The sequence below is a fragment of the Cherax quadricarinatus genome, chromosome 44 (assembly GCF_038502225.1).
Source record: "Cherax quadricarinatus isolate ZL_2023a chromosome 44, ASM3850222v1, whole genome shotgun sequence".
Taxonomy (NCBI): Eukaryota; Metazoa; Arthropoda; class Malacostraca; order Decapoda; family Parastacidae; genus Cherax; species Cherax quadricarinatus.
The window spans coordinates 5,973,588-5,997,316 of NC_091335.1; the positions used below are offsets into that span (position 1 = coordinate 5,973,588).

Sequence of the window (23,729 nt, forward strand, 5' to 3'; positions counted from 1 at the left end):
CTATGTCGCTCAATTTTTGAAAAAAAAAAAAAAAATTATTTTTTCTTATGAAATGATAGAGAATCTTTTCCCGATGGTAATGACACCAAAAGTTCAAAATTTGGTCGAAAACTCGTGGAATTATGCTCCCGCGAAGTTAGCAGTCTCGGCGACATATGCGTATCGGCGATTTCGCCGACTTTGAGCCCTATTTTCAGCCAATTCCATTGTTCCAGTTGACCAAACTCATAGCTATTTCTTTAGAACTCCATTTTATCTATCAGCTGAGTACAAGAAACCTCCCATTTACTAATTTGGACTACCCAATATGGTGGTCAGAAATTGGCAATTTGGCCAATTTCACGCAAAATAAAAAAAGATGCCAATTTCAAAATAGGGTCCAGAATAAACAAGGTAGACATTCGTGGCACTAAAATAACATATGCTCTGTTCATTAGTCACATCTCTAGGCCCCTCTTATATTATTATTGCTTTCTATTTTGATTTTTTATTCATACAAAAAAATACAAAATTTACTGTTATGCAGACGACTGCATTATTGTAAAAATGGTATAAATAATATCAGTGCACTAGTGAAAGAATATTAGACTCCCCAGTTGACGTGTATTGGACGTGTGGTGTGATTTATTTACTCTTGAACATTGGTAAAAATCGAACATTTCCGCTACTTTGAGCTCAGTTTCAAGGTCGTTTTCATCGTAAAAGTAATGAAAATCATCTCTGTTTCTGTAATATGTTTTCCATTTTATCACCTAAGACCATGAAAACGCGAATACAACGATAAATACTATACGAAAATACACATCAAAGTCGGCGTTTTATTCCAAAAAAACGATCAGAGTTTTTTTTTTCTCATTACGTAATGTGTGCTGCAGGATTTTTTTTACGTGGTGCACACTGACCACACAGACCCATTCTCTCACATGTGGGCCTACCAGCTTTCTCCCACTTGATTTGAAGCCGCTAGAATTATTGAGTATATATACGTCAAAAACATTGGCTCGTAAGACGTATTTATACGTCGAAAACAGTCAAAGGGTTAAGGGAGTATGGAGGAAGTATGTGTGTTTAGATATTTATTTGAAGGCTGGCTTTTCAGCAATGGTTCTATGAGAGACAAGGTGAACCATAGAAATAATGGGAACAAAAAAAAAAAGATGGGTGGTGCACTGCAGCATCTGTGGAAACAAAACTTTATCCATAGAGGGAAAAAGGGAAATGAACCAGAGTATGGTGGTACCAACACTGTTATGTATGTGTGAAGCAAGGTTTTTTAAATGCTGTAGGAGGAGGTGGCAGCTAGAGGCAACAGAGATGTCATGGGGAAGTCGAACAGAATTCTTCCTCTGTAAGCCATGCGTGTTGTAAGAGGTGACTAAAATGCCAGGAGCAAGGGGCTAGTAACCCCTTCTCTTGTATATATTACTAAATTTAAAAAGAGACACTTTCATTTTTCTTTTTGGGCCACCCTGCCTAGGAGGGATATGGCCGGTTTGTTGAAAGAAGACAAATTTGGAGTTTGGAGATTAGGTGTGGGGTTATCAAAAGTATTATTCAAAGCCAAGCAGTTGTTGAGGTGGTTTGAACATTTAGATGGGTTGAAGAAAAATACAACGCCTATGAGAATATATAAATCTGGAGTGGGAGGGTGGGATGGCCTAGGAAATGTTGAAGGAAGGGGGGTAAAGGTCTTGCATGTTAGGGGTTTGAGCATCCAACATGCTTGTGCAAGCATGTTAGATAAAAGTGGAGGCAAGTGATTTTTATGATTTGACATGCTGTTAGTGTGAGCAAGGTAACATTTATGAAGGGATTTAGGGAAACTGGTTAGCCAGATTTGAGTCCTGAGTTGGGAAGTACATGACCTGCACTTTGGAGGGATGGGGATGTTGTGGTTTGGAGGGGAGTGATGATGGCATCCTTCTGGCAAGAATATGACTGAATGAGTGACAGTGAGTGTTTTCATCTTTGTCGGGTCATCCTACTTCTGTGGGATATGACTGAGATGTTTAAAAAAAAAAAAGTAAACTCAACAAAATTACTGTATAGAAAAAACCACGATGAAGCCTCTGGTGTTAAATACCTGTAACATCTGCAATTAAATATTTAATATTCATTATATAAATATTTCTTTGGTAAGAGTGATTCTCTTGACTTACTATAATTTGTAGGAGTGTGTTGGGGAAAGGTGGTGGGTGTTGCTGGGGGCAAGTTAGCACCATACAGGAATAATGCACGGGTGGCCCACTCTGCAACCTGTTAACAACAATTTTTGGCATTGTTACATATCAGTTTCCACCCAACATACTGTAAAAAGTAATTGCTATATTACTCTAACAACCTACCTCAACCATTTCATCCGTCTTCAATCAAGACCTTGAAAACCCTAGAAAACATTACTGAAAATTGTTCATGCTATATATGGCATCTTCCAATGCTTATAAAATAATTTTAAACATACTCCTTAAAACAAATAGCTCGTGATCAAACATCTCATTCACTTGAATTCACTCCCGAGTTTCGCATCTCATTATTCCTTGTAGAATTAGGCACTTTTGTTACCAGCATAAAACCTGCATCATCTTTATGTCAGTGTGAGTGTAACTAAAGACTTTATCCATCAATATGGGAAAGAGAAGATATCATCCCCAATGATGACTAACTACACTCACTGTTAAACCCTCTGGTCTATTATACCTCCTCCACTTCCATGTATCTCACTAATACATGCTGAAGCAATAATCATGCAGTTCACTCATGTTATGTCTCAGCAAAACCAAGGAGTAATACCTTAACTTGTATGATAGCTAAACAGCCATGAACAAATTATTTTTAATACACTATTCAAGTGCTTCTTCAAAGTTTTCAACATTTCAAGGCTCCTGAAATGTGCAATATGGGGAAGTATACCATGTAAGGTTTTCTCACCGGCGTATTTTGACTATTTGGATCCGTTGCAATAATTAATGCAGTAGCACAAGCTTGGGTTGGTGTCATTGCAGTGAAGAAATCCTTGACTATGGCTGCCTCTGCCCCACTAGACTCTTCAAGGAGTTGCCGAAGCTGATCAACTGGCCGCTGGAAGGTGAGAATGTGGGCACCATTGGCTGATAGCAATACCAGCTGCCTGGGTGCATGTTGATGTTGAGTGACCAACAGTGGTGGTCGGGTTCCCTGTAAGCAACAATCAATAAAGGTACCTATTATAGTTGCTATTAAAGAATGCATACAAATATAAATGAATATAAATCACCCTGCCTTGGTGGGAATCAGCCAGTGTGATAATAATAAAAAAATCACAGCATTCACCATAAGAACATACAGTATTCATAAAGGCTTTACTTAGAAGGATTTAAATTCTCTTGCACATTACCACTGTAGCCTTCTTCATGCTCCATTTCACATTCAGATCTTACATTTAATATATAAATGCTATTTTACTAAATCACTTTTTCCCTCACTTCAACACACTATCAAATATTCTGTACTTGTAATTTCACCTCATTCATTCAACTGCTGCCTTTCCAGAAGTATGCTGACATCTCAATTAAGATAACCCTTTGAGTGTAACATCCCCGCCTTCCTTTCAGTGTAGGAGCTGCTTTTCCCACCTCCAGAACCCCAGTCCTCCTTAACTGGTTTCCCCAAATCCCCTCATAAATGATACCTTGCTCACATCTGAATAGCATATCAAGTTGTCACAGTTGCTCTTTGCTGATGACACTGTGCTCTTGGGAGATTCTGAAGAGAAGTTGCAGAGATTGGTGGATGAATTTGGTAGGGTATGCAAAAGAAGAAAATTGAAAGTGAATACAGGAAAGAGTAAGGTTATGAGGATAACAAAAATATTAGGTGATGAAAGATTGGATATCAGATTGGAGGGAGAGAGTATGGAGGAGGTGAATGTATTCAGATATTTGGGAGTGGACGTGTCAGCGGATGGGTCTATGAAAGATGAGGTGAATAAATAGAATTGATGAGGGGAAAACGGTGAGTGGTGCACTTAGGAGTCTGTGGAGACAAAGAACTTTGTCCTTGGAGGCAAAGAGGGGAATGTATGAAATTATAGTTTTACCAATGCTCTTATATGGGTGTGAAGCATGGGTGATGAATGTTGCAGCAAGGAGAAGGCTGGAGGCAGTGGAGATGTCATGTCTGAGGGCAATGTGTGGTGTGAATATAATGCAGAGAATTCGTAGTTTGGAAGTTAGGAGGAGGTGCGGGATTACCAAAACTGTTGTCCAGAGGGCTGAGGAAGGGTTGTTGAGGTGGTTCGGACATGTAGAGAGAATGGAGCGAAACAGAATGACTTCAAGAGTGTATCAGTCTGTAGTGGAAGGAAGGCGGGGTAGGGGTCGGCCTAGGAAGGGTTGGAGGGAGGGGGTAAAGGAGGTTTTGTGTGCGAGGGGCTTGGACTTCCAGCAGGCATGCGTGAGCGTGTTTGATAGGAGTGAATGGAGACAAATGGTTTTTTAATACTTGACGTGCTGTTGGAGTGTGAGCAAAGTAACATTTATGAAGGGGTTCAGGGAAACCGGCAGGCCGGACTTGAGTCCTGGAGATGGGAAGTACAGTGCCTGCACTCTGAAGGAGGGGTGTTAATGTTGCAGTTTAAAAACTGTAGTGTAAAGCACCCCTCTGGCAAGACAGTGATGGAGTGAATGACGGTGAAAGTTTTTCTTTTTCAGGCCACCCTGTCTTGGTGGGAATCGGCCAGTGTGATAATAATAATAACAAAAAAAAAAAAAAAAAAAAAAAAAAAAAAAAAAAAAAAAAAAAAAAAAAAAAAAAAAAAATAATAATAATAATAATAATAAAAAATCAAATCTTTAAAGCTCGTTTCCACTTCGACTCAAACCAACAAAAGCATACACACAGACACACTCCCACACACAGCCACCCACACACAGCCACCCCACCCCCGATAGATTCTTAATCCATTACTACACCCTGGAATGATCCCTATCCCTCTGGATTCATACACTCTTGGTCATTTTCTGCTCAAACCTTTCTAAATGATCAACCTACCTCAACAACCCCTCCTTCACACTCTGAATTATATTAATAAAAGAATAATCAAAGTATACAAAATTTATTTATTTTTATTATTTTATTAACACATCAGCTGTTTACCACCAAGGTAGGGTGGCCCGAAAAAGAAAAGCTTTCACCATTATTCACTCCATCAATATCTTGGCAGAGGTGCAATTACATTACAGTTATGAAACTGCAGCATTAACACCCTTCCTTCAGAGTACAGGCAATGTACTTCCAATCTCCAGGACTCGATTCTGGCCTGCCAGTTTCCCTGAATCCCTTCATAAACATTACCCTGTTCACACTCCAACAGCACATTAAATCCTAAAAACCATTTGTCTCCATTCGCTCCTATCTAACACACTTACGCATGCTTGCTGGAAGCCTAAGCCTCTTGCACATAAAACCTCCTTTACCCCCTCCCTCCAATCTTTCCTAGGCTGACCTCTACCCCTGCCTTCCCTTCACTACAGATTTATACACTCTCGAAGTCATTCTATTTTGTTCCATCTTCTCTACATGTCTGAACCACCTCAACAGCCCCTCCTCAGCCCTCTGGAGATTGGTTTTGGTAATCCCGCACCTCCTCCTAATTTCCAAACTACGAATTCTCTGCATTATATTCACATCACACATTGCCCTCAGACATGACAACTCCACTGCTTCCAGCCTTCTCCTTGATGTAACATTCACCGCACATGCTTCACACCCATACAAGAATGTTGGTATAACTATACTCTCATGCATTCCCCTCTTTGCTTCCATGGACAAAGTTCTTTGCCTCCACAAACTCCTCAGTGCACCACTCACCTTTCTCCCCTTGTCAATTCTATGATCTTTGTGTAGATCCATCTGCTGACACATCCATCACATACTGTTCACCTATATGTTTCACTGTAAAGACATGGTCTACACACCCTCTACCATTCCTAAAGCTTCCATGTTCATCTGCTATCCTACTCTGTCTTACTCTTAATTCTTTCAATAATAACTACCATACACTTTACCAGGTATACTCAACAGACTTATTCCTCTATAATTTTTGCATTCTCTTTTGTCTCCTTTGCGTTTATACAAAGGAACTATGCATGCTCTCTGCCAATCTCTAGGTACCTTACCCTCTTCCATACACTTATTAAATAAAAGCAACAACAACTCCAAAACTATATCACCTGCTTCTAACATTTCTATCTTTATCTCATCAATCCCAGCTGCTTCATCCCCATTTCATTCTACCCACTGACTCGCAACCTTTCCTAGCATTAGCAGGAAAAGGCAACTATAGCTAAAAATTAAGAATAAAGAGGTGAAGGGACACAAATTCTTCACAGAGTGGTAGAACAATGGAATGATTCACAAAGAGTATTAAGCATTATAAGCAATAAAAACTTCTAAAAATTATGTGATGTTGACAAATTAAAAAGCTGTAAAAGAAACAAGAGATTATTTCTGCTCCTGTAAGCAGAAACAGGAAATTACAAGTTTTGTAATTACAAACCTGAGCTGTTGGAGGGTTTAATGCAGAACACCACAATTCAGGAGTAACATCAGCAAGTGCCCACACATAACCATCCACAGCATGTGTGCTCTGAGACTCTGCCAGTGTAGGATGATACGGGTACTGGTCACTACTCATTGTCCAAACTGTATCTGCTTCAATGCTTTCATTAGAACACAGAACACCTGTACCTGTAAAAAAAAGAAAAGGTATTGAATGTATTTACACATTTGCCCACAAATTTCTTTTCTAGCACTTCCTATCTGCTGAAACAAATATGTCAAGTGGTTACGATTTTCTGATTCCCTTTCAACAATACCATAAAAAAAGCAAAAACATACCATGAGAATAGAGTGCTTTATGAACCTTTGTAGGTCTGTAAACTGTAGCATTAGCGGCAAAACCAGGAGGAAGACGAACGTGCAGTAATGTCAACTGTGAGGGTCGCTGATTTGGTCCTCCATTTAGTGATATTGTGGTGTAATACAATCTAACCCCAGTACCTGGTTGCAAAATAATCATCGTTATTATCATATATATTTTTTTAACTGCACCCATATTCCACCAATGTAGTGACCATACCCCCCCCCCCTCAAAAAAAAAACAAAAAAATTCCTTCACTCAGCAGCTGTCTTGCCAGAAGTATACACACATCACAATTCCAATGACACTCCAGAAACTAACATTTCCACTCTTTCTTCGGAATGCAGACACTGTACTTCCCACCCTGAAACCTTCCATAAATATTACCTTACACATACACACTAACAGTCTATCAAATCCCTAAAATAACTTTTTTCCCCCTCTTATCCCTACTACTTAAAACTTCCTTTATACTCTACCTCCAACCATTCCAGGGACAATCCCTCAACCCCCTTTTTTCCTACCTGGGGGTTTATTCTACTGCCTGGTTATCCTATTCTCCTCCATCCTTTCTTAAATCCTCAACCTGCCTCAACCCTTTTTTTGCCCTCTGGATAATGTCTTTCATAACCTCCACACAGTCTTCTAATTTCTGTGCTAAAAATTATTTGTATGATATTCACACCACACATTGCTCTCAAACATGACATCTACAATGTCTCATATTCCATACACATGGGGAATTACCAATAAACCTCTGGTGGTCTTCTAGAGGGAACTGGACAAGTTCTTGAAATCAGTGCCCAACCAGCCAGGCTGTGGTTTGTGTGTTGGACTGCATGTGGCTGGTAGTAACAGCCTTGATCCGCTAGGTGGCCAGGCTGCAAGGGTACTGGCCCCCAGAAATGTCATTCATGTTGAAAAGTAGAGAACAGCTTTTTACTGAGGAGGCCTTTTATTTTTCATAGCTGACTATTTCTCTTTGGGTTCCATTTATTAGAAAGCTAAAGATTTATTTTCACTTTTTCATGTATTTTGTGTGCTATTACCCCATGATCCTACATCAAAGGTTTTCTCAGCATCTGTGTGCATTACACATCGTAATCATTTTGCATATCACTAGAGAATCAAAAAAGCATGCCACTATAAAAATGTGGTGGCATGCAGAGGTGATAGGAAGGTGTGTGATTCAGTTGCAAGTGAAGACTACATGTTGCTACATTTACCTGTGACCACCACCAGGTGGATATGCGTTGCCTCACTGGTACTTATGGGACACAAGCTCACCAAGCCCCTGAAGTTGGCTTTATCTACTGTCCTGTAAAATGGGTTAAGTTGATAATTACAACACCAAGGCAGGAACAATTCACAAACTAACCTGCAAACTGGAGATACCAGAACACCGTATAGAATCAGTGGGTTAGATATGGATAGCTGAGGATTTTTTTTTTTTTTTGTAACACATCGGCCGTTTCCCAGAGCCTGGATGACGATATGCGCAATAAACTACACATAGCTAATATTCAATTCTTCAGCAAAAAGATCAGTTTTTACAATTTTATGATATTCTCATAGAAGTAAATGTGCATTTATTGTCTAAAGAACAACATATGGAAAGTGTAGTATTTTTTCATTTAGCTGAGAAGCAATGCACCATGGTGTATTGAGAATAAAGAAAGGGAAAGTGCAGGCGGGAGAGGAAAGCAAGAAAGAGAAAGTGAGGAGAAAGTAGAGAAGCAAAAGAAGAGAGGAGCAAGAGAAAAGAGATAAATGATAGAGGACACTATTAATATGAAGAGGGTATTCAGAGAGAGTTTTAAGTAACAACTGCCATCTCTTACTTAGCAACTTGAAGTGCAGCATTCATGATGTTGTTATGAGTAACTGAAACAACACGAGACGTGTTCTTGCCATCAGAATCCAAGTCATATACTGTAATGGTGCCTTTATCACTTAGGGTATACAGGATGTGTCGACTGTCATCTACTTCAACCTGGAAAAGTAGATATATTTTTTTTTAATTTTTAACTTAAAATTAAATCAATTATATAACAGGTATACCTGAATCCCTTCATCAACATTACCTTGCTCACACCACAACAACACGTCAAGTCGTGAAAAACCACTTCCCTTCACTCCTACTTAATGTGCTCACACAAACCTATTGGAAGTCCAAACCCCAGTGCTTAAAAACTCTTTTAGCCCCTCCTTTCAACTTATCCTGAGATAACACCTACCCTTCCTTCCTCCACCCCATAATTTATACACCCTCCTACTCATCTTATTTTTCTCCATCCTTTCTAAAGTCCAAATCCTCTCAGAAATTCCTCCTCAATACTCCGAATACTACTTCTGTAACCTCACACCCTTTCTGCAATGTTTAAACCCCATACCTCACACCCTTGCTGCAATGTTAAAACCCCATACCTCACACCCTTGCTGCAATGTTTAAACCCCATGTCTCACAACAGTGTTAGTACCACTATGCTGTGATACACTTCCCATTTTTGCCTCCATGGATAAACTTATTATCTCCACAGGTGTGCCAATGCAAAAATAAATTTAAACGAACAAACAGCATTACACTACATTTTTTTAGTCTATCACAATTTGGCCTTCAACAGAAAATGTACATTACTAACCTGATTGATTGGATCATCCTCAGAGAAAGCAAGGAAGGGAAGAAGGTATGAAATTGCTGATCTTGAGTGGTTTACTTTCTGGCACTTGCGGCTAAACCATCCATCCTCTGCCTGAAATAATCATTTAAGTACTGTAAAATATATGGTATAATTTACACATGAGACCACTTACAGGGAAAGCAATATGATGGCTTTGAGAATAAGAGGAGTCAATTTGCTTTAGTTCAGTCTATTCATCACTGCAACAAACCATCCTCAAGATATTGCATGAAAACTGACTTGGTGAAAACTAGGAATCCCACCAAGGTGAGGAAATGTAATAAAAACAGGTGAAATTAATGCACTTGCACATTTATTGTTGGTGTTTTCCCAATACCTGGTAAACTAATTCATACAAGCAACCATCTTTGGCTCCCATGAAGATCCGGCCATCTCTAGTACCACGGATAGTGAGGATGTATGAGCCATCAGTTGGTACAGAAAACAATGGTTCTGGTAGTAGATGCATCCCAGAACTGCCTTCAACTGAAAATTAAATAAAAAAAAAATACCAGTTTAACAGTAATTTTAATTATAAATGGAGCTTAATAAAATTTGTCACATCCATTTTTTTCTATAATAAGCTGCAGCACTAGAAATCATGGTGCATAAATTTTCAAAGTTTTTATAACTTTTGAAACTTGCAACCTCTACCTACCATCTGTAGACTGCGAGAATGACACCCCTAAGAGAACAATTTCGGAAGTGGTTGTGAGACAGAGGAGGTGCTCTATGTATGGCTTAAACACACCGCTCTTCGGTCTTACCAGTCCTACACTTAAAATAGTTTCGTGAAGTCCATCAAAATATGCCAAGTCACTCCTGAAAAGAATTTTAGAAACATTAATTAGTTTTATAATGAAAACTGTTTCTTGGCACACAAAATAGGTGCTGTATCCTAATGCCCAATCCTGTTTCTGAAGGCATAATATCTCATGAAAAGGCCTTAAATGTAAAATATAAACTATGTAAGTTTTAATTTAGGTCTCACATAAATTTAAACTTGTATCCATTACTGCCTCAACCCACTGAGAAATTACACTGGCTTTCAAAATGTAAGACAAAAATCACAAATACGTATACTCCTTATTTTGTACATATATCTTGAACCTTGTATAAAAATTAATGAGCAAAATCTCTAATTCAACATTGCCACCCTCTGGAAAAGTACAAAGTTTTTCTTGGCTCATCATATCGTATTTAAAAGCTCTCATTAATCACTGTGCTCCTCAAAGCTCTCACTGCCTTACTATAATTTCCAGGTTCTTTCCAAAACCTTTTCATTCTAATGTCATTTAACTTCCATTCATTTAATTCTGTATTTCAGTCATACTTTTTTACTGCATATGAGGCACTGCACAGCAAAAAACAGGTGCTGCTATACAGCCTTGACATTTTATCAACTTGTGGGAAAGTGTAAACAATGTCTTCTGCATATGTAAGTCAGACTTAGAGCTCCATAAAGTATACTAATGTGAGCATCATAGTTCCAATCTTCCCAAGCCCGCTCTATTTCTCCAATGTTTGAATTTGGAGCTCATTTTATTCTGCCATGCAATGCCTCGTATATTAACCATGAAAGTATTACATTTATCTACAAACATTTAGCAGTGGAGATGCCCTGTCTAAGGGCAATGTGTGGTGTAAATATTATGCAAATTCGGAGTGTGGAAATTAGGTGGTGTGGAGTTAATAAAAGTATTAGTCAGAGGGCTGAAGAGGGGTTGTTGAGGTGGTTTGGTCATTTAGAGAGAATGGATCAGAGTAGAATGAATCAAAGTAGAATGACATGGAGAGCACTTAAATCTGTAGGGGAAGGAAGGCAGGGTAGGGGTCATCCTCGAAAAGGTTGGAAGGAAGGGATAAGGGAGGTTTTGTGGGCGAGGGGCTTGGACTTCCAGCAGGCGTGCATGAGCATGTTCGATAGGAGTGAATAGAGACGAATGGTATTTGGGACCTGATGATCTGTTGGAGTGTGAGCAGGGTAATATTTAGTGAAGGGATTCAGGGAAACTGGTTATTTTTATATAGCCGGTCTTGAGTCCTGGAAATGGGAAGTACAATGCCTGCACTCTAAAGGAGGGGTTTCGGGATAATAGCAGTTTGGAGGGATATGTTGTGTATCTTTATACGTATATGCTTCTAAACTGTTGTGTTCTGATTATGTGTGAGTGAGGTGAAAGTGTTGAATGATGATGAAAGTATTTTCCATTTGGGGATTTTCTTTCTTTTTGGGTCACCCTGCCTCGGTGGGAGACGGCCGACTTGTTATAAAAAAAAAAAAAATTAGCAAACTGGATAGAAAGTATACAAAGAATGTAGCCTGTGAACTTTACTTAAGCGAGACATGATGAAATGTAAAGTGGCCAAACATCTTTAATTATGCAACAAAATTATATCCAGTAAAAAAATTACTAATAATGGTAAAATTACTGACAAAATGTTAGGTAAATGGACACAAACGCAACTAATGTGACATTTAATTGTGGTAATGTTTTGCTCTCTAGAAGCTTTGTCAAGCAGTTACTGTAATGGTTTAACAAAGCTCCTGGAGTGAAACGCTGCCACAATAAAATGTCATATTAGTTACACGTGTCCATTTACTTGAAAAAAATTATATTTTGCGGCCTACTCAGAAGGATGTTTAATAACCAAGTGGGCATCATAGCGAGAAAATAATGGATACTGTATTATAGTATTCCTGAAAGAATAGTGATAGTTATATCTACAACATGTAATGCAGTATACTGTATTATGACTATTGCAAACAGGAAATAAGGATCCAACACATCTTTTACTATCAGGAAATGTCTATCTTCATTTTTATTACCATCATCTACGTAATATTCAAAATTGGTTTGCCCATTATTCTGAATCTCCTTGTTTTCCTGGAACTTCATAATACTTCTATATCCACAATTTTTTTGTAAATTACTCAAAAATTGATTGATAAAAAATAACACAGTATAAACTAGCCAGTACATTCAGAAAATATGATGAGTTATTGCTATTTCTTATAAATGCACACTAGGACTTACCCATCTTCATACACCCATACATATATGTCGCTGTCTATGGTTAACCAGGCACGATTGATCTCAGGAAACAGGCCCATCATGCAGTTACACTGCATGTCTGGTTTACTATTAAGGAGAATGTCTTCCACTGAAATGCATACTTTACTATCCAATGAAACAAAGACACAAAACTAAATCATTAGGTCAAAAATTAACTTATTTATGTCAAGATACAGTACTGACCACTCATGAATCGAACAGAATATACAGTACAGCACTAGAAGAGTTCAACTGACGAGCAAGATACATTCCTTAAATTTTTTTGTAACACTAGTGTTTGGAACTTGAAGCCAATGATTTGATTTTTACCCTTTATTGAACCTTTTAGAAGCTCAAGCTTTACCCCTTGACACTGATAGAGAAGGAAGTGGTTATTCAGCACTTTGACAATAAATAGTTACTGTAACTATACGCACTAATATTCGCAATTCAAAACTATATTATAATAATAGAAATAACTGAATTTACAAAAACTTCAATGATAAAGGATACGCTGGAAGTGATGAATAAGTTCTGAAGGTAGAGGCACTTTACGAGTAGTGTGAAGGTGTCGAGCTGAGCGAGCATCACTACTGTTGGGGTAATCACTCTCACTTAAACCACTGACTGCTGCACAACCTGTAGGTAATTACGAATTTGTATTAATGTCGGTAGAATTGCCGACAATATGCTATGTAAAAGGACACAAGTGCAACTAATGTAACATTTTATTGTGGCAACGTTTCACTCTCCAGGAGCTTGATAAAGCTCCTGGAGAGTGAAATGTTGCTACAATAAAATGTTACATTACATATTTGCACTTGTATTATTTTACTTAACAATTATGGATTTAACACACGTAACTACTGGTCCTGCCTCGGTGGGATATGGCTAGTTCATGGAAAAAAATTACTACTGGTATTGATCTTTAACTGATCCACCATATACAATAACAAACATACCATGTATACCACACTATAGCCTGTATTATACAAAGTACAGTTAATTGTCATCACTTCCACAGAACTGAGTTTTTAATGATTGCAAGATATATATTAAAAATATTTTCAATGCATAATATTGTATTACAGTACTAGAGTTAAATTTGAAGCTTGAAGTTGAAATAAGAGCAAACATGCTTTTAAACTTAATATTTTTATGCACATCTGCATATGAGACTAGCAAAAGCAATGAGTAAACAAGTTTATTTAGCTACAGGTGCACATAAGTACAATATCAAGCTGTACAATATCTAGCTGTAAGATACAGTAGAATTCAATCATGCAGTTAAATGGTTATCCACCAGAATTTCACTTCAAGTTTTGATGATCACTGCAACAATTAGTGTTGATATACTGTACATTACTTTTGTTGTAGGAGAGAAGAAAAGTTGACATTTTATTATTAATTACCTTGTGGGGATATTCTGAGCCTATCTAGGAGTGATGGGAAGCTGGAATCATAGCTAAGATGTTTATCTACCAATCTTCCAGCCACCTCCAAATCCTGGAGAGCTCCATCACCGCCTCCGTCCCCGCTCCCAAAATTTAGGGTCGTACTCAGAGTGTTCTGCTGCATCTGAGATACAAAGAAAATTATTAAATACCAGTTCATTTTAAGAAATTATTTACACTGAATACACATACAGTATTTATGAATAACTATTTGGTAATAACTTAGAACTGAGATAGAAATTAATACTGTCCATCTGGCCTAAAAATCATATGGAAATAGTATTACTACATATACATATATGAATATTTCCTACCATCACTCCAATGAAGAACCCTCCTAACAAATAAATAATACTAATTAATAATTGTACCAGCTCTTTGCTGATGACACGGTGCTCTTGGGAGATTCTGAAGAGAAGTTGCAGAGATTGGTGGATGAATTTGGTAGGGTGTGCAAAAGAAGAAAATTAAAAGTGAATACAGGAAAGAGTATGGTTATGAGGATAACAAAAAGATTAGGTGATGAAAGATTAGATATCAGATTGGAGGGAGAGAGTATGGAGGAGGTGAATGTATTCAGATATTTGAGAGTGGACGTGTCAGCGGATGGGTCTATGAAAGATGAGGTGAATCATAGAATTGATGAGGGGAAAAGGGTGAGTGGTGCACTTAGGAGTCTGTGGAGACAAAGAACTTTGTCCTTGGAGGCAAAGAGGGGAATGTATGAGAGTATAGTTTTACCAACGCTCTTATATGGGTGTGAAGCATGGGTGATGAATGTTGCAGCGAGGAGAAGGCTGGAGGCAGTGGAGATGTCATGTCTGAGGGCAATGTGTGGTGTGAATATAATGCAGAGAATTCGTAGTTTGGAAGTTAGGAGGAGGTGCGGGATTACCAAAACTGTTGTCCAGAGGGCTGAGGAAGGGTTGTTGAGGTGGTTCGGACATGTAGAGAGAATGGAGCGAAACAGAATGACTTCAAGAGTGTATCAGTCTGTAGTGGAAGGAAGGCGGGGTAGGGGTCGGCCTAGGAAAGGTTGGAGGGAAGGGGTAAAGGAGGTTTTGTGTGCGAGGGGCTTGGACTTCCAGCAGGCATGCGTGAGCGTGTTTGATAGGAGTGAATGGAGACAAATGGTTTTTAATACTTGACGTGCTGTTGGAGTGTGAGCAAAGTAACATTTATGAAAGGATTCAGGGAAACCGGCAGGCCGGACTTGAGTCCTGGAGATGGGAAGTACAGTGCCTGCACTCTGAAGGAGGGGTGTTAATGTTGCAGTTTAAAAACTGTAGTGTAAAGCACCCTTCTGGCAAGACAGTGATGGAGTGAATGATGGTGAAAGTTTTTCTTTTTCGGGCCACCCTGCCTTGGTGGGAATCGGCCAGTGTGATAATAACAAAATATTCTTCCAAAATAACACTGTGTCCAGGAAATAATTTTTTATTCCATGGTGTAGACAGGTTGCATTGTAATAACAAAGAAGGAACACTGCAGCAGGCCTACTGGCCCAGTAATATATTAGATAATGCCAAACTACCACTGAGGAGCAACCTTCAGTTAAAATTGATGGAGTGAACACTGACTCTAGGTTGAGGAACTGATCACCTCAGTTATGGGCAAGAGGAAAGACTAATAGAGCACCTGGGGTACAGGAGGCAATCAGGTTGGATCTGAGGGGAGGGTAGCTCTAATTCCTTGAATCAAGAGCACTTTACAAGAATCAAGGCACGTCACTGTATAGTCAAATGTTAGAATAAAAGTGTCAGAGGTTGAGATAAACAAAACAATAATCTTTAGTAAACACACGTGTTAGCTACTGATGCTCCATCATAACACAGCCCCTATGTCAGTACAGGCATTAAGTTAAGCTCAGTGTAGGACACATATATGTTGCTTTATATACTGAATGAACTGTCATGATGGTAAAAGTGGCCACAATAGTACACTGGGGAATATTCTCAGTAGCGGGGTCTTACACCCCTGCAGGCCAGAGATTGTATTTTTCCGCCATTATATCATAAAGATGAACAGCAGGACACATGCTGGCGGCTTACTGTGACGTGGGGAAGTAGCGGCGGTAACTTAAAGTAGCATGAAAGGTGTGAGGTGAGCAGAGAGAGATAATAACGTAGAGGAACACAGTTGCCGCCACCACTACAAGACAAACTGTGGCTGTGTTAGTATCCTCACACTGGCCTTGGCTTCACCTTCCTTCACCTCTACATTATACAGCCTTTTTCTTCTTCGTTCTTGCTTTAGTTGCTCCACCTATAAGATGATTCAGCACACGAATCTAACCGCTGGAACACCGTGGACACAAATACCATTGCTAAACTCCACAATAGCCTAAACACTAATAAAACTGCAAGTTCTGCTACCAGCGAACACCACTCATACAGAAAAGAGAAACACCAAGGCAATTATATATCCTAACTCTCCCCACACACTTAGTAACTCCGTTAACTTTATGCAGTATTAAAGCAATTTGCCCAAATACAACACGAAAGGATGTAATTTATGTTTATTTGGAGTTGTCACACTTTCTAGAGGACGTTGGAACGACAGGAAATGCCGTTGGTATTAAGTATTTATTTTTGCATCCAAAATAAGACCTGTTGTTTTATATTCCTTTTCGATTTCTTCGACTTATAAAGTATTTTTTGCAACTTCTGTCAAGTTTTTATTCATGTTGCTAATGCATTTTATAATAATAATGAAACTTATCATATGTGGTGCAACAACCTGGTCAGAAGGCATCCAAAGACTTATAATAAAGATTCAAGTGAGCATAAATTCAGCCTAAAGGCATTCTGAATCAAGTTTTACTTGACCTGAAATTTATTATAACATATATTACGACGTTTATACTTTCATGTCGATGTTTTCTCAAAGTGACAGAGGAACTCTGCCACTTGACGTCTAAGAATCTCTCTAGTGTAATGGAGCGCCTGATTCTCACCTAGATACTAAGAAGTATGTTGATCTTGTCTTTAAGGTTCATGTCTTCCCTCTAGGAAGGAGACTAGAGGTTGAGAAGAGGTAATATAGCCAGGTTGTCATACTAAGACCAACTCACCTGTAACAAAGCTGGCCTACCTGGCCTCACCTCCCACCCTGTAGGCCTACCTCGCCATCCTTAGTGATAGCTCTCCTGGGTAATATTTATATGATGCGAGTTAGTCAATTCACCAGAGGACAATTATATCAAGAGTAAACACGATGTCAGTGTAAATGTCACACAGACTTCATTGTTATCCTGGGTTATCTATATTATGTAATATTTTGTTCCCACAAAATCTCTGGGCCTCTCCATTTAGAAAATGAAATGTACTCAGAGCCTGAATAAGAATTTGCTTTAATAAGTTATGCAAATTATTGGTACATACTGTTTTTGCAGTGGTCTTGATAGCACATACATGTAAGGCATATAAGTACATTATGTAGATTCGACTTAGGATGACCCAATAAAATTAAATTGTGACTTAGGCAACACAAGTGTCAGGGGCCCAAGACTGTTCCACTGCCTCCCAGCATATATAAGGGGGATTACCAGTGGACCCCCCTGGCTGTCTTCAAGAAGGCAGTGGACAGGCACCTCAGGTCAGTACCTGACCAGACAGGCTGTGGTTCATATGTTTGTGTGTGGCCAGCACTAACAGCCTGGAAAAAGACACTTATGTACAGTTCAGGACATTTATTAAAGGAAACGTTTCGCCATGAGTGGCTTCCTCAGTCCTTATAGCGGGTATTAGGACTGGAGAAGCCACGCATGGCGAAACGTTTCCTTTAATAAATGTCCTGACCTGTACATAAGTGTCTTTTTCCACATCTTGTCGGTATCACCATACTAACAGCCTGGTTGATCAGTTCCTGATATACCACAAGGCCTAGTCATGGACTGGGTTGCGTGGGCGTTGACCCCTGGAACACTCTTCAGGTATACTCCAAGTATATTACTACTGGAGTTCTTGCACACTCAGGTATGTAGTAAAATGGTCAGAACAGATCAGTTGGTGTCACTCTTGAGTGTTTGTGATTTAAGCCATGTAGTCATGTACATCATTGAATAATTTAACTCTTAGGAAATTAATTTCTTCTATTAATGGATGGTATATCATGTTGCAGAGACTGTTTGGTGCTCAATGTGATTTCATTTAAACTATTTGGTGCAGCTGAAACAGTCCTGATTCTTTGTTGGTTTCTTTACTTTAATTCTTGTCTATGCCAGTACATTTTTGTGCTACTCCTATACTGGGCAAGTGGTGTACTGGTATGAATGTCTTCGAGTCTGGTGCAATTTTTTTTTTTTTTTTTTTTTTTGAGGTTCTTTTTCCTCTCTGTTTGCTGGCTCTGCATAATAGTCAAGCACTTTAAGGCATTTCCAGTAGTTTAATTCCTGTACTGGCTCTGTGCTTAATTTTTGTATTTTTTCCAACCTTGATATCTCTCCTTCCTTAACCCTTTGCTGTCGCAAGCCCCTTTCTGTAACTGTTATTCTATGTCTCAAAATTTTTTGGAAATTTTTTTTTTATGAAATGGTAGAGAATCTTTTCCCGATGGTAATGACACCAAAAGTACGAAATTTGGCCGAAAACTCACGGAATTATGCTCCCGTGGAGTTAGTGGTCTCGACATATATGCATCGGTGATTTCGACAACTTTGAGCCCGGTTTTTGGCCAATTTCGTTGTTCCAGTTGACCAAACTCATTAGCTATTTCTCTAGAACTCCATTTTTTCTATCAGTTGAATACAAGAAACTGCCCATTTACCGATTTGAACTACCCGATGAAGAGGTCAGAAATTAGTAATTTGGCCAATTTCATGCAAATTAAAAAAGATGCCAATTTCAAAATAGGGTCCGGAATAAACAATGTAGACATTCTTGGCACTAAAATAACATATCCTCTGTTTATTAGTCACTTCTCTAGGCCCCTCTTATATTACTATTGCTTTCTATTGTGATTTTTTTTATTCATACAAAAAATACAAAATTTACTGTTATGCAGACTACTGCATTATTGTAAAAATGGTATAAATAATATCATTACACTAGTGAAAGAATATTAGACTCCCCAGTTGATGTGTATTGGACACGTGGTGTAATTTGCTTACTCCTGAACATAAGTAAAAATCGAACATTTCCGCTACTTTGAGCTCGATTTCAAGGTCATTTTCATCGTGAAATTAATTAAAATCATCTCTATTTCTCTAATATGTTTTCCATTTTATCTCACGAGACCATGAAAACGAGAATACAACGATAAATACTATACGAAAATACACCTCAGAGTCGCCATTTTAATCCAGAAAAAGGTCGGGTTTTTTTTTCTCATTATGCACTGCATGCTGCAGGATTTTTTTTATATGGTGCACACTGACCACACAGACCCATTCTCTCACATGTGGGCCTACCAGCTTTCTCCTGCTTGATTTGAAGCCGCTAGAATTTACACGTATTTATACGTCCAAGACAGTGGCGCGTAATTGTATATATACGACCAAAACAGTCAAAGGGTTAAATGGAAGGAGAAATATCAAGGCTAATGTTGTACAGTATCTCCATCCAGAAGACATGCTCTCCTCTGTTTTATATTCCCTTGTGACTTATTGTCCTGGCCTTTCTGTAACACCCTTCGGTGCACAAGTTTCCAAGTGTTCTGTTCAATGTACAGTGGACCCCCGCATACCGTTGGCATCACATAACGTTAAATCCGCATACCGATACATTTTATCGCTAAAATTTTGCCTCGCATACTGCTAAAAAACCTGCTCAACGCTATTCGTCCGAGACGCGTCTAATGTGCGGCCTGAGTCAGCCTCACATGTTCCGCCGGTGGCATTGTTTACAAGCCAGCCTCCGCGGTAACATCCAAGCATACAATCGGAACATTTCATATTATTACAGTGTTTTTGGTGATTTTATCTGCAAAATAAGTGACCATGGGCCCCAAGAAAGCTTCTAGTGCCAACCCTGTGGTAAAAAGGGTGAGAAATATTATCGAAATACTGTGGTACCATGGTCAACTGCTGATGCTGCTGCTGCTGTAGCACTGTCAGCTGCTGCTGCACTGTCTGCTGCTGCTGCTGCTGCTGCTGTAGCACTGATAGCTGCTGCTGCTGCTGTAGCACCGTCAGCTGCTGCTGCTGCTGTACCACTGTCTGCTGCTGCTGCTGCTGTAGTACCGTCTGCTGCTGCTGTAGCACCGTCTGCTGCTGCTGTAGCACTGTCAGCTGCTGCTGTAGCACTGTCAGCTGCTGCTGTAGCACTGTCAGCTGCTGCTGTAGCACTGTCAGCTGCTGCTGCTGTAGCACTGTCAGCTGCTGCTGCTGTAGCACTGTCAGCTGCTGCTGCTGTAGCACTGTCAGCTGCTGCTGCTGTAGCACTGTCAGCTGCTGCTGCTGTAGCACTGTCAGCTGCTGCTGCTGTAGCACTGTCAGCTGCTGCTGCTGTAGCACTGTCAGCTGCTGCTGCTGTAGCACTGTCAGCTGCTGCTGCTGTAGCACTGTCAGCTGCTGCTGCTGTAGCACTGTCAGCTGCTGCTGCTGTAGCACTGTCAGCTGCTGCTGCTGCTGCACCATCAGCTGCTGCTGCTGCTGCTGTATCACCGTCAGCTGCTGCTGCTGCTGTAGCACCGTCTGCTGCTGCTGTAGCACTGTCAGTGGCTGCTGTAGCACTGTCAGCTGCTGCTGCTGCTGCTGCTGCTGCTGCTGCTGCTGCTGCTGCTGTAGCACCATTGTTGGTGTGGCTTATTGAGAATACCAAGAAACAATTAACCCCAGAGGGTTAGCCACCCAGGATAACCCAAAAAAGTCAGTGTCATCGAAGACTATCTAACTTATTTCCATTGGGGTCCTTAATCTTGTCTCCCAGGATGCAAGCCACACCAGTCGACTAACACCCAGGTGAACAGGGAAAAATGCCTGGAACTAGTGCTCATATTGGTGAATTTAAAGCCAGCAAAGGTTGGTTTGAGAGATTTAAGAATCGTAGTGGCATACACAGTGTGATGAGGCCTGTTCTGGAAGAAAATGCCAAACAGGACCTACAGTACTCAGGAGGAAAAGGCACTCCCAGGACACAGTGTTTCATCAGTCATTGCTGCATCTTCAATAAAGGTAAGTGTCATTTATTCTTCATTTAGTAGAGTAGTACATGTACAATATATATTGTGCATGTACTACCCTACTATTGTGCATGTATCCTTCTCTTTGTGTGTAGGAAGATGTATATTTCATGTGGTAAAATTTTTTTTTTCATACTTTTGGGTGTCTTGCACGGATTAATTTGATTTCCATTATTTCTTATGGGGAAAATTCAGTTGCATAACGATAATTTCGCATAACAATGAGCTCTCAGGAACGGATTAATATCGTTATGCGGGGGTCCACTGTACACTGTCTAATAAAAAAACTCCTATGCATGTTCAGTCCTTCTAATTTGTCACATACTTTCCATTCCCCATATTCTTTGAGGGATGTAGACTTTTCTGGGTCTTCCTATTTGTCTTCTAAATACTTCACTGCCATCTTAATATATCGCCACTACATCGTCCTTAGAACCTATCCATCCTCATCCATATTTTTCACTGTGAATAGTCTTTCTTGTTTCCCCACCCTCCTGGTCTTTCTCTTCAGATATATAGATGACTGGCAACATTACCACCTACTATATTTAAAGGCCATCCCTCCCTCCCCTTTCCCCAGGGTATTTCTCACCAGAGACTATTTTTGGAGCATTCCATTGTTCTTACTATCAAGTGCCCTGCAAGGGTTCCATAAGAGCCCATGTTTGTATAGTTATCAGGTTAGCTAAACAAATTTGCTGGCAGGCTTGTGTGTGTGTGCACTCAGGGCTACCACTTCTTTGAGATCAGTATGGAAGAAAGTGCAGAAACTTACAGGCAGATTTTTCCTTAACACAGCTCCTGTACTTACCATTGCTGATGTATAAATAGAAGACCACATAGAAATGGGTGAAGAATTGGTTTGCCATTTCACATACATTTTACAGGGGCCTCATGGGTCCCCTCACTTCATTCTTTCATTGATCTAGGAACTTACACCATGCTTAAAAGGCTTATCCTTATCTTAACAAACTGGTGTGTTAGCAATCTGAATTGAAGCTAATAAAACTGAAACAAATAACTTTTTCATCCTGTTCCAATTATATGTATATATAAATGTATGTATATGTGTATATATATGATGTGCACATATTGCAGGGTAGTGAGGCAGCATGGCATCTAGTTCTGTAAGCCAAGAAGACGTGGATATAGACTTTGAAACTTCTTCGCGTCGTTCTCGCATCCGTACTGCTCGAGCCAGGAACATTAATCCAACATCGCGTCCAGGTAAAGAATAATAGTTGATTTAATAAAGGAAGTTTTTTTTTTAGCTCTAATTCATTTCTTATTTTGTTAATTTTAGTAAAAACTGTCTTAAATATTTTAAATACACATATCTGAAAACCTCCTCAGAGATATGGTTGATTACGGGATGTCTTTGCTTCACTCGCCTTATCTTTGCTATCAGTATGCCTCGATTTGCGATAACAAGTCAGTTATATGTTCTTAAGCATCATGGAACCACTGGAAGTGCTTTGTACGTTATCTAATAAGTACAGTATAACTTAAATTGTTTAGATTCTGTATTATATGTGTGATTGAATTTTTACATGAAAGGTCAAGCTTAGGTCTGTTCAGGTATAGAGGTGTAAGAGATTGTGTGTTTGTGGTTACAGAATCAGAACTAAACTAATGGTGGCCCACCAGTAGCAAATAGCTAAATTTTCAGTAACTGGAACGTGTACTAGCTCATCCTTGAATCCCATTTTACCTGTATTATTTTTTATAAAATGTCCTTTACAATCAGTTTCTTAAAGTTCACAATTATTCCTCCCCCCTTTTTTTTTTACTTCAGATAATGCTAAGAAACACTTACATGGGTGTGCAGCATGGGTTGTAAACGCTGCAGCGAGGAAGAGGCTGGAGGCAGTGGAGATGTCGTGTTTAAGGGCAATGTGTGGTGTAAATACTATGCAGAGAATTCATAGTGTGGAAATTAGGAGGAGGTGTGAAGCTAGGAAAAGTATTATACAGAGGGCTAAAGAGGGGTTATTGAGGTGGTTTGGTCATTTAGAGAGGATGGAGCAAAATAGAATAACTTGGAGGGTGTATTACTCTGTAGTGGAGGGAAGGAGGGGTAGGGGTCATCATAGGAGAGGATGGAGGGAGGGGGTAAGAGGTCTTGTGTGCAAGGGGCCTGGACATGCAGCAGGCATGTGTGAGTGTGTTAGATAGGAGTAAATGGAGATGAATGGTTTTTGGGACATAACGAGCTGTTGGAGTGTGAGCAGGGTGATATTTTGTGAAGGGATTCAGGGAAACCAGTTAGCCGGACTTGAGTCCTGGAGGTGAAAAGTACAATGCCTGCACTTTAAAGGAGGGGTTTGAGATATTGGCTGTTTGGAGTGACATCTAAACTGTCATATATGGGCACCTCTGCAAAGACAGTGATTGTGTGAATGATGAAGGTGTTGAATGTTGGTGACTGGTTTTCTTTTTTGGGTTACCCTACTTTGGTGGGAGACGGCTAGCATGTTGAAAAAAAAAATGTTATGAAATATTTATTTTCTTGTATTCT

At 39.5% G+C, this 23,729-nt stretch overlaps 2 protein-coding genes across 4 annotated transcripts in view; one reads left to right on the forward strand and one right to left on the reverse strand.

Moving 5' to 3' along the window:
* Positions 1 to 22,181, reverse strand: part of Nup154 (nuclear pore complex protein Nup154) — a 40,761-nt gene extending 18,580 nt beyond the window's left edge. Inside the window, exons 1-13 of one of the 2 annotated variants that reach the window (XM_053789238.2) lie at positions 22,023 to 22,181; positions 14,048 to 14,213; positions 13,149 to 13,274; positions 12,618 to 12,714; positions 10,238 to 10,401; positions 9,917 to 10,065; positions 9,541 to 9,651; positions 8,740 to 8,891; positions 8,125 to 8,216; positions 6,877 to 7,038; positions 6,536 to 6,726; positions 2,929 to 3,174; positions 2,160 to 2,256 (exon numbers count right to left, since the gene is read on the reverse strand). In XM_053789238.2, coding sequence (XP_053645213.1) covers positions 2,160 to 2,256; positions 2,929 to 3,174; positions 6,536 to 6,726; positions 6,877 to 7,038; positions 8,125 to 8,216; positions 8,740 to 8,891; positions 9,541 to 9,651; positions 9,917 to 10,065; positions 10,238 to 10,401; positions 12,618 to 12,714; positions 13,149 to 13,274; positions 14,048 to 14,213; positions 22,023 to 22,091 — 1,822 coding nt within the window. In that variant the 5' untranslated portion in view covers positions 22,092 to 22,181. Of the gene's footprint in view, positions 1 to 2,159; positions 2,257 to 2,928; positions 3,175 to 6,535; positions 6,727 to 6,876; positions 7,039 to 8,124; positions 8,217 to 8,739; positions 8,892 to 9,540; positions 9,652 to 9,916; positions 10,066 to 10,237; positions 10,402 to 12,617; positions 12,715 to 13,148; positions 13,275 to 14,047; positions 14,214 to 16,140; positions 16,281 to 22,022 lie in introns of those variants that run through there. The other variant, XM_053789239.2, reaches the window with a different exon arrangement.
* LOC128697504 (PRKC apoptosis WT1 regulator protein) overlaps positions 16,934 to 23,729 on the forward strand; it is a 30,581-nt gene continuing 23,785 nt past the window's right edge. For both annotated transcript variants that reach the window (XM_053789241.2, XM_053789240.2), the window contains exons 1-2: positions 16,934 to 17,059; positions 22,310 to 22,438. In XM_053789241.2, coding sequence (XP_053645216.1) covers positions 22,324 to 22,438 — 115 coding nt within the window. In that variant the 5' untranslated portion in view covers positions 16,934 to 17,059; positions 22,310 to 22,323. The remainder of the gene's footprint in view (positions 17,060 to 22,309; positions 22,439 to 23,729) is intronic.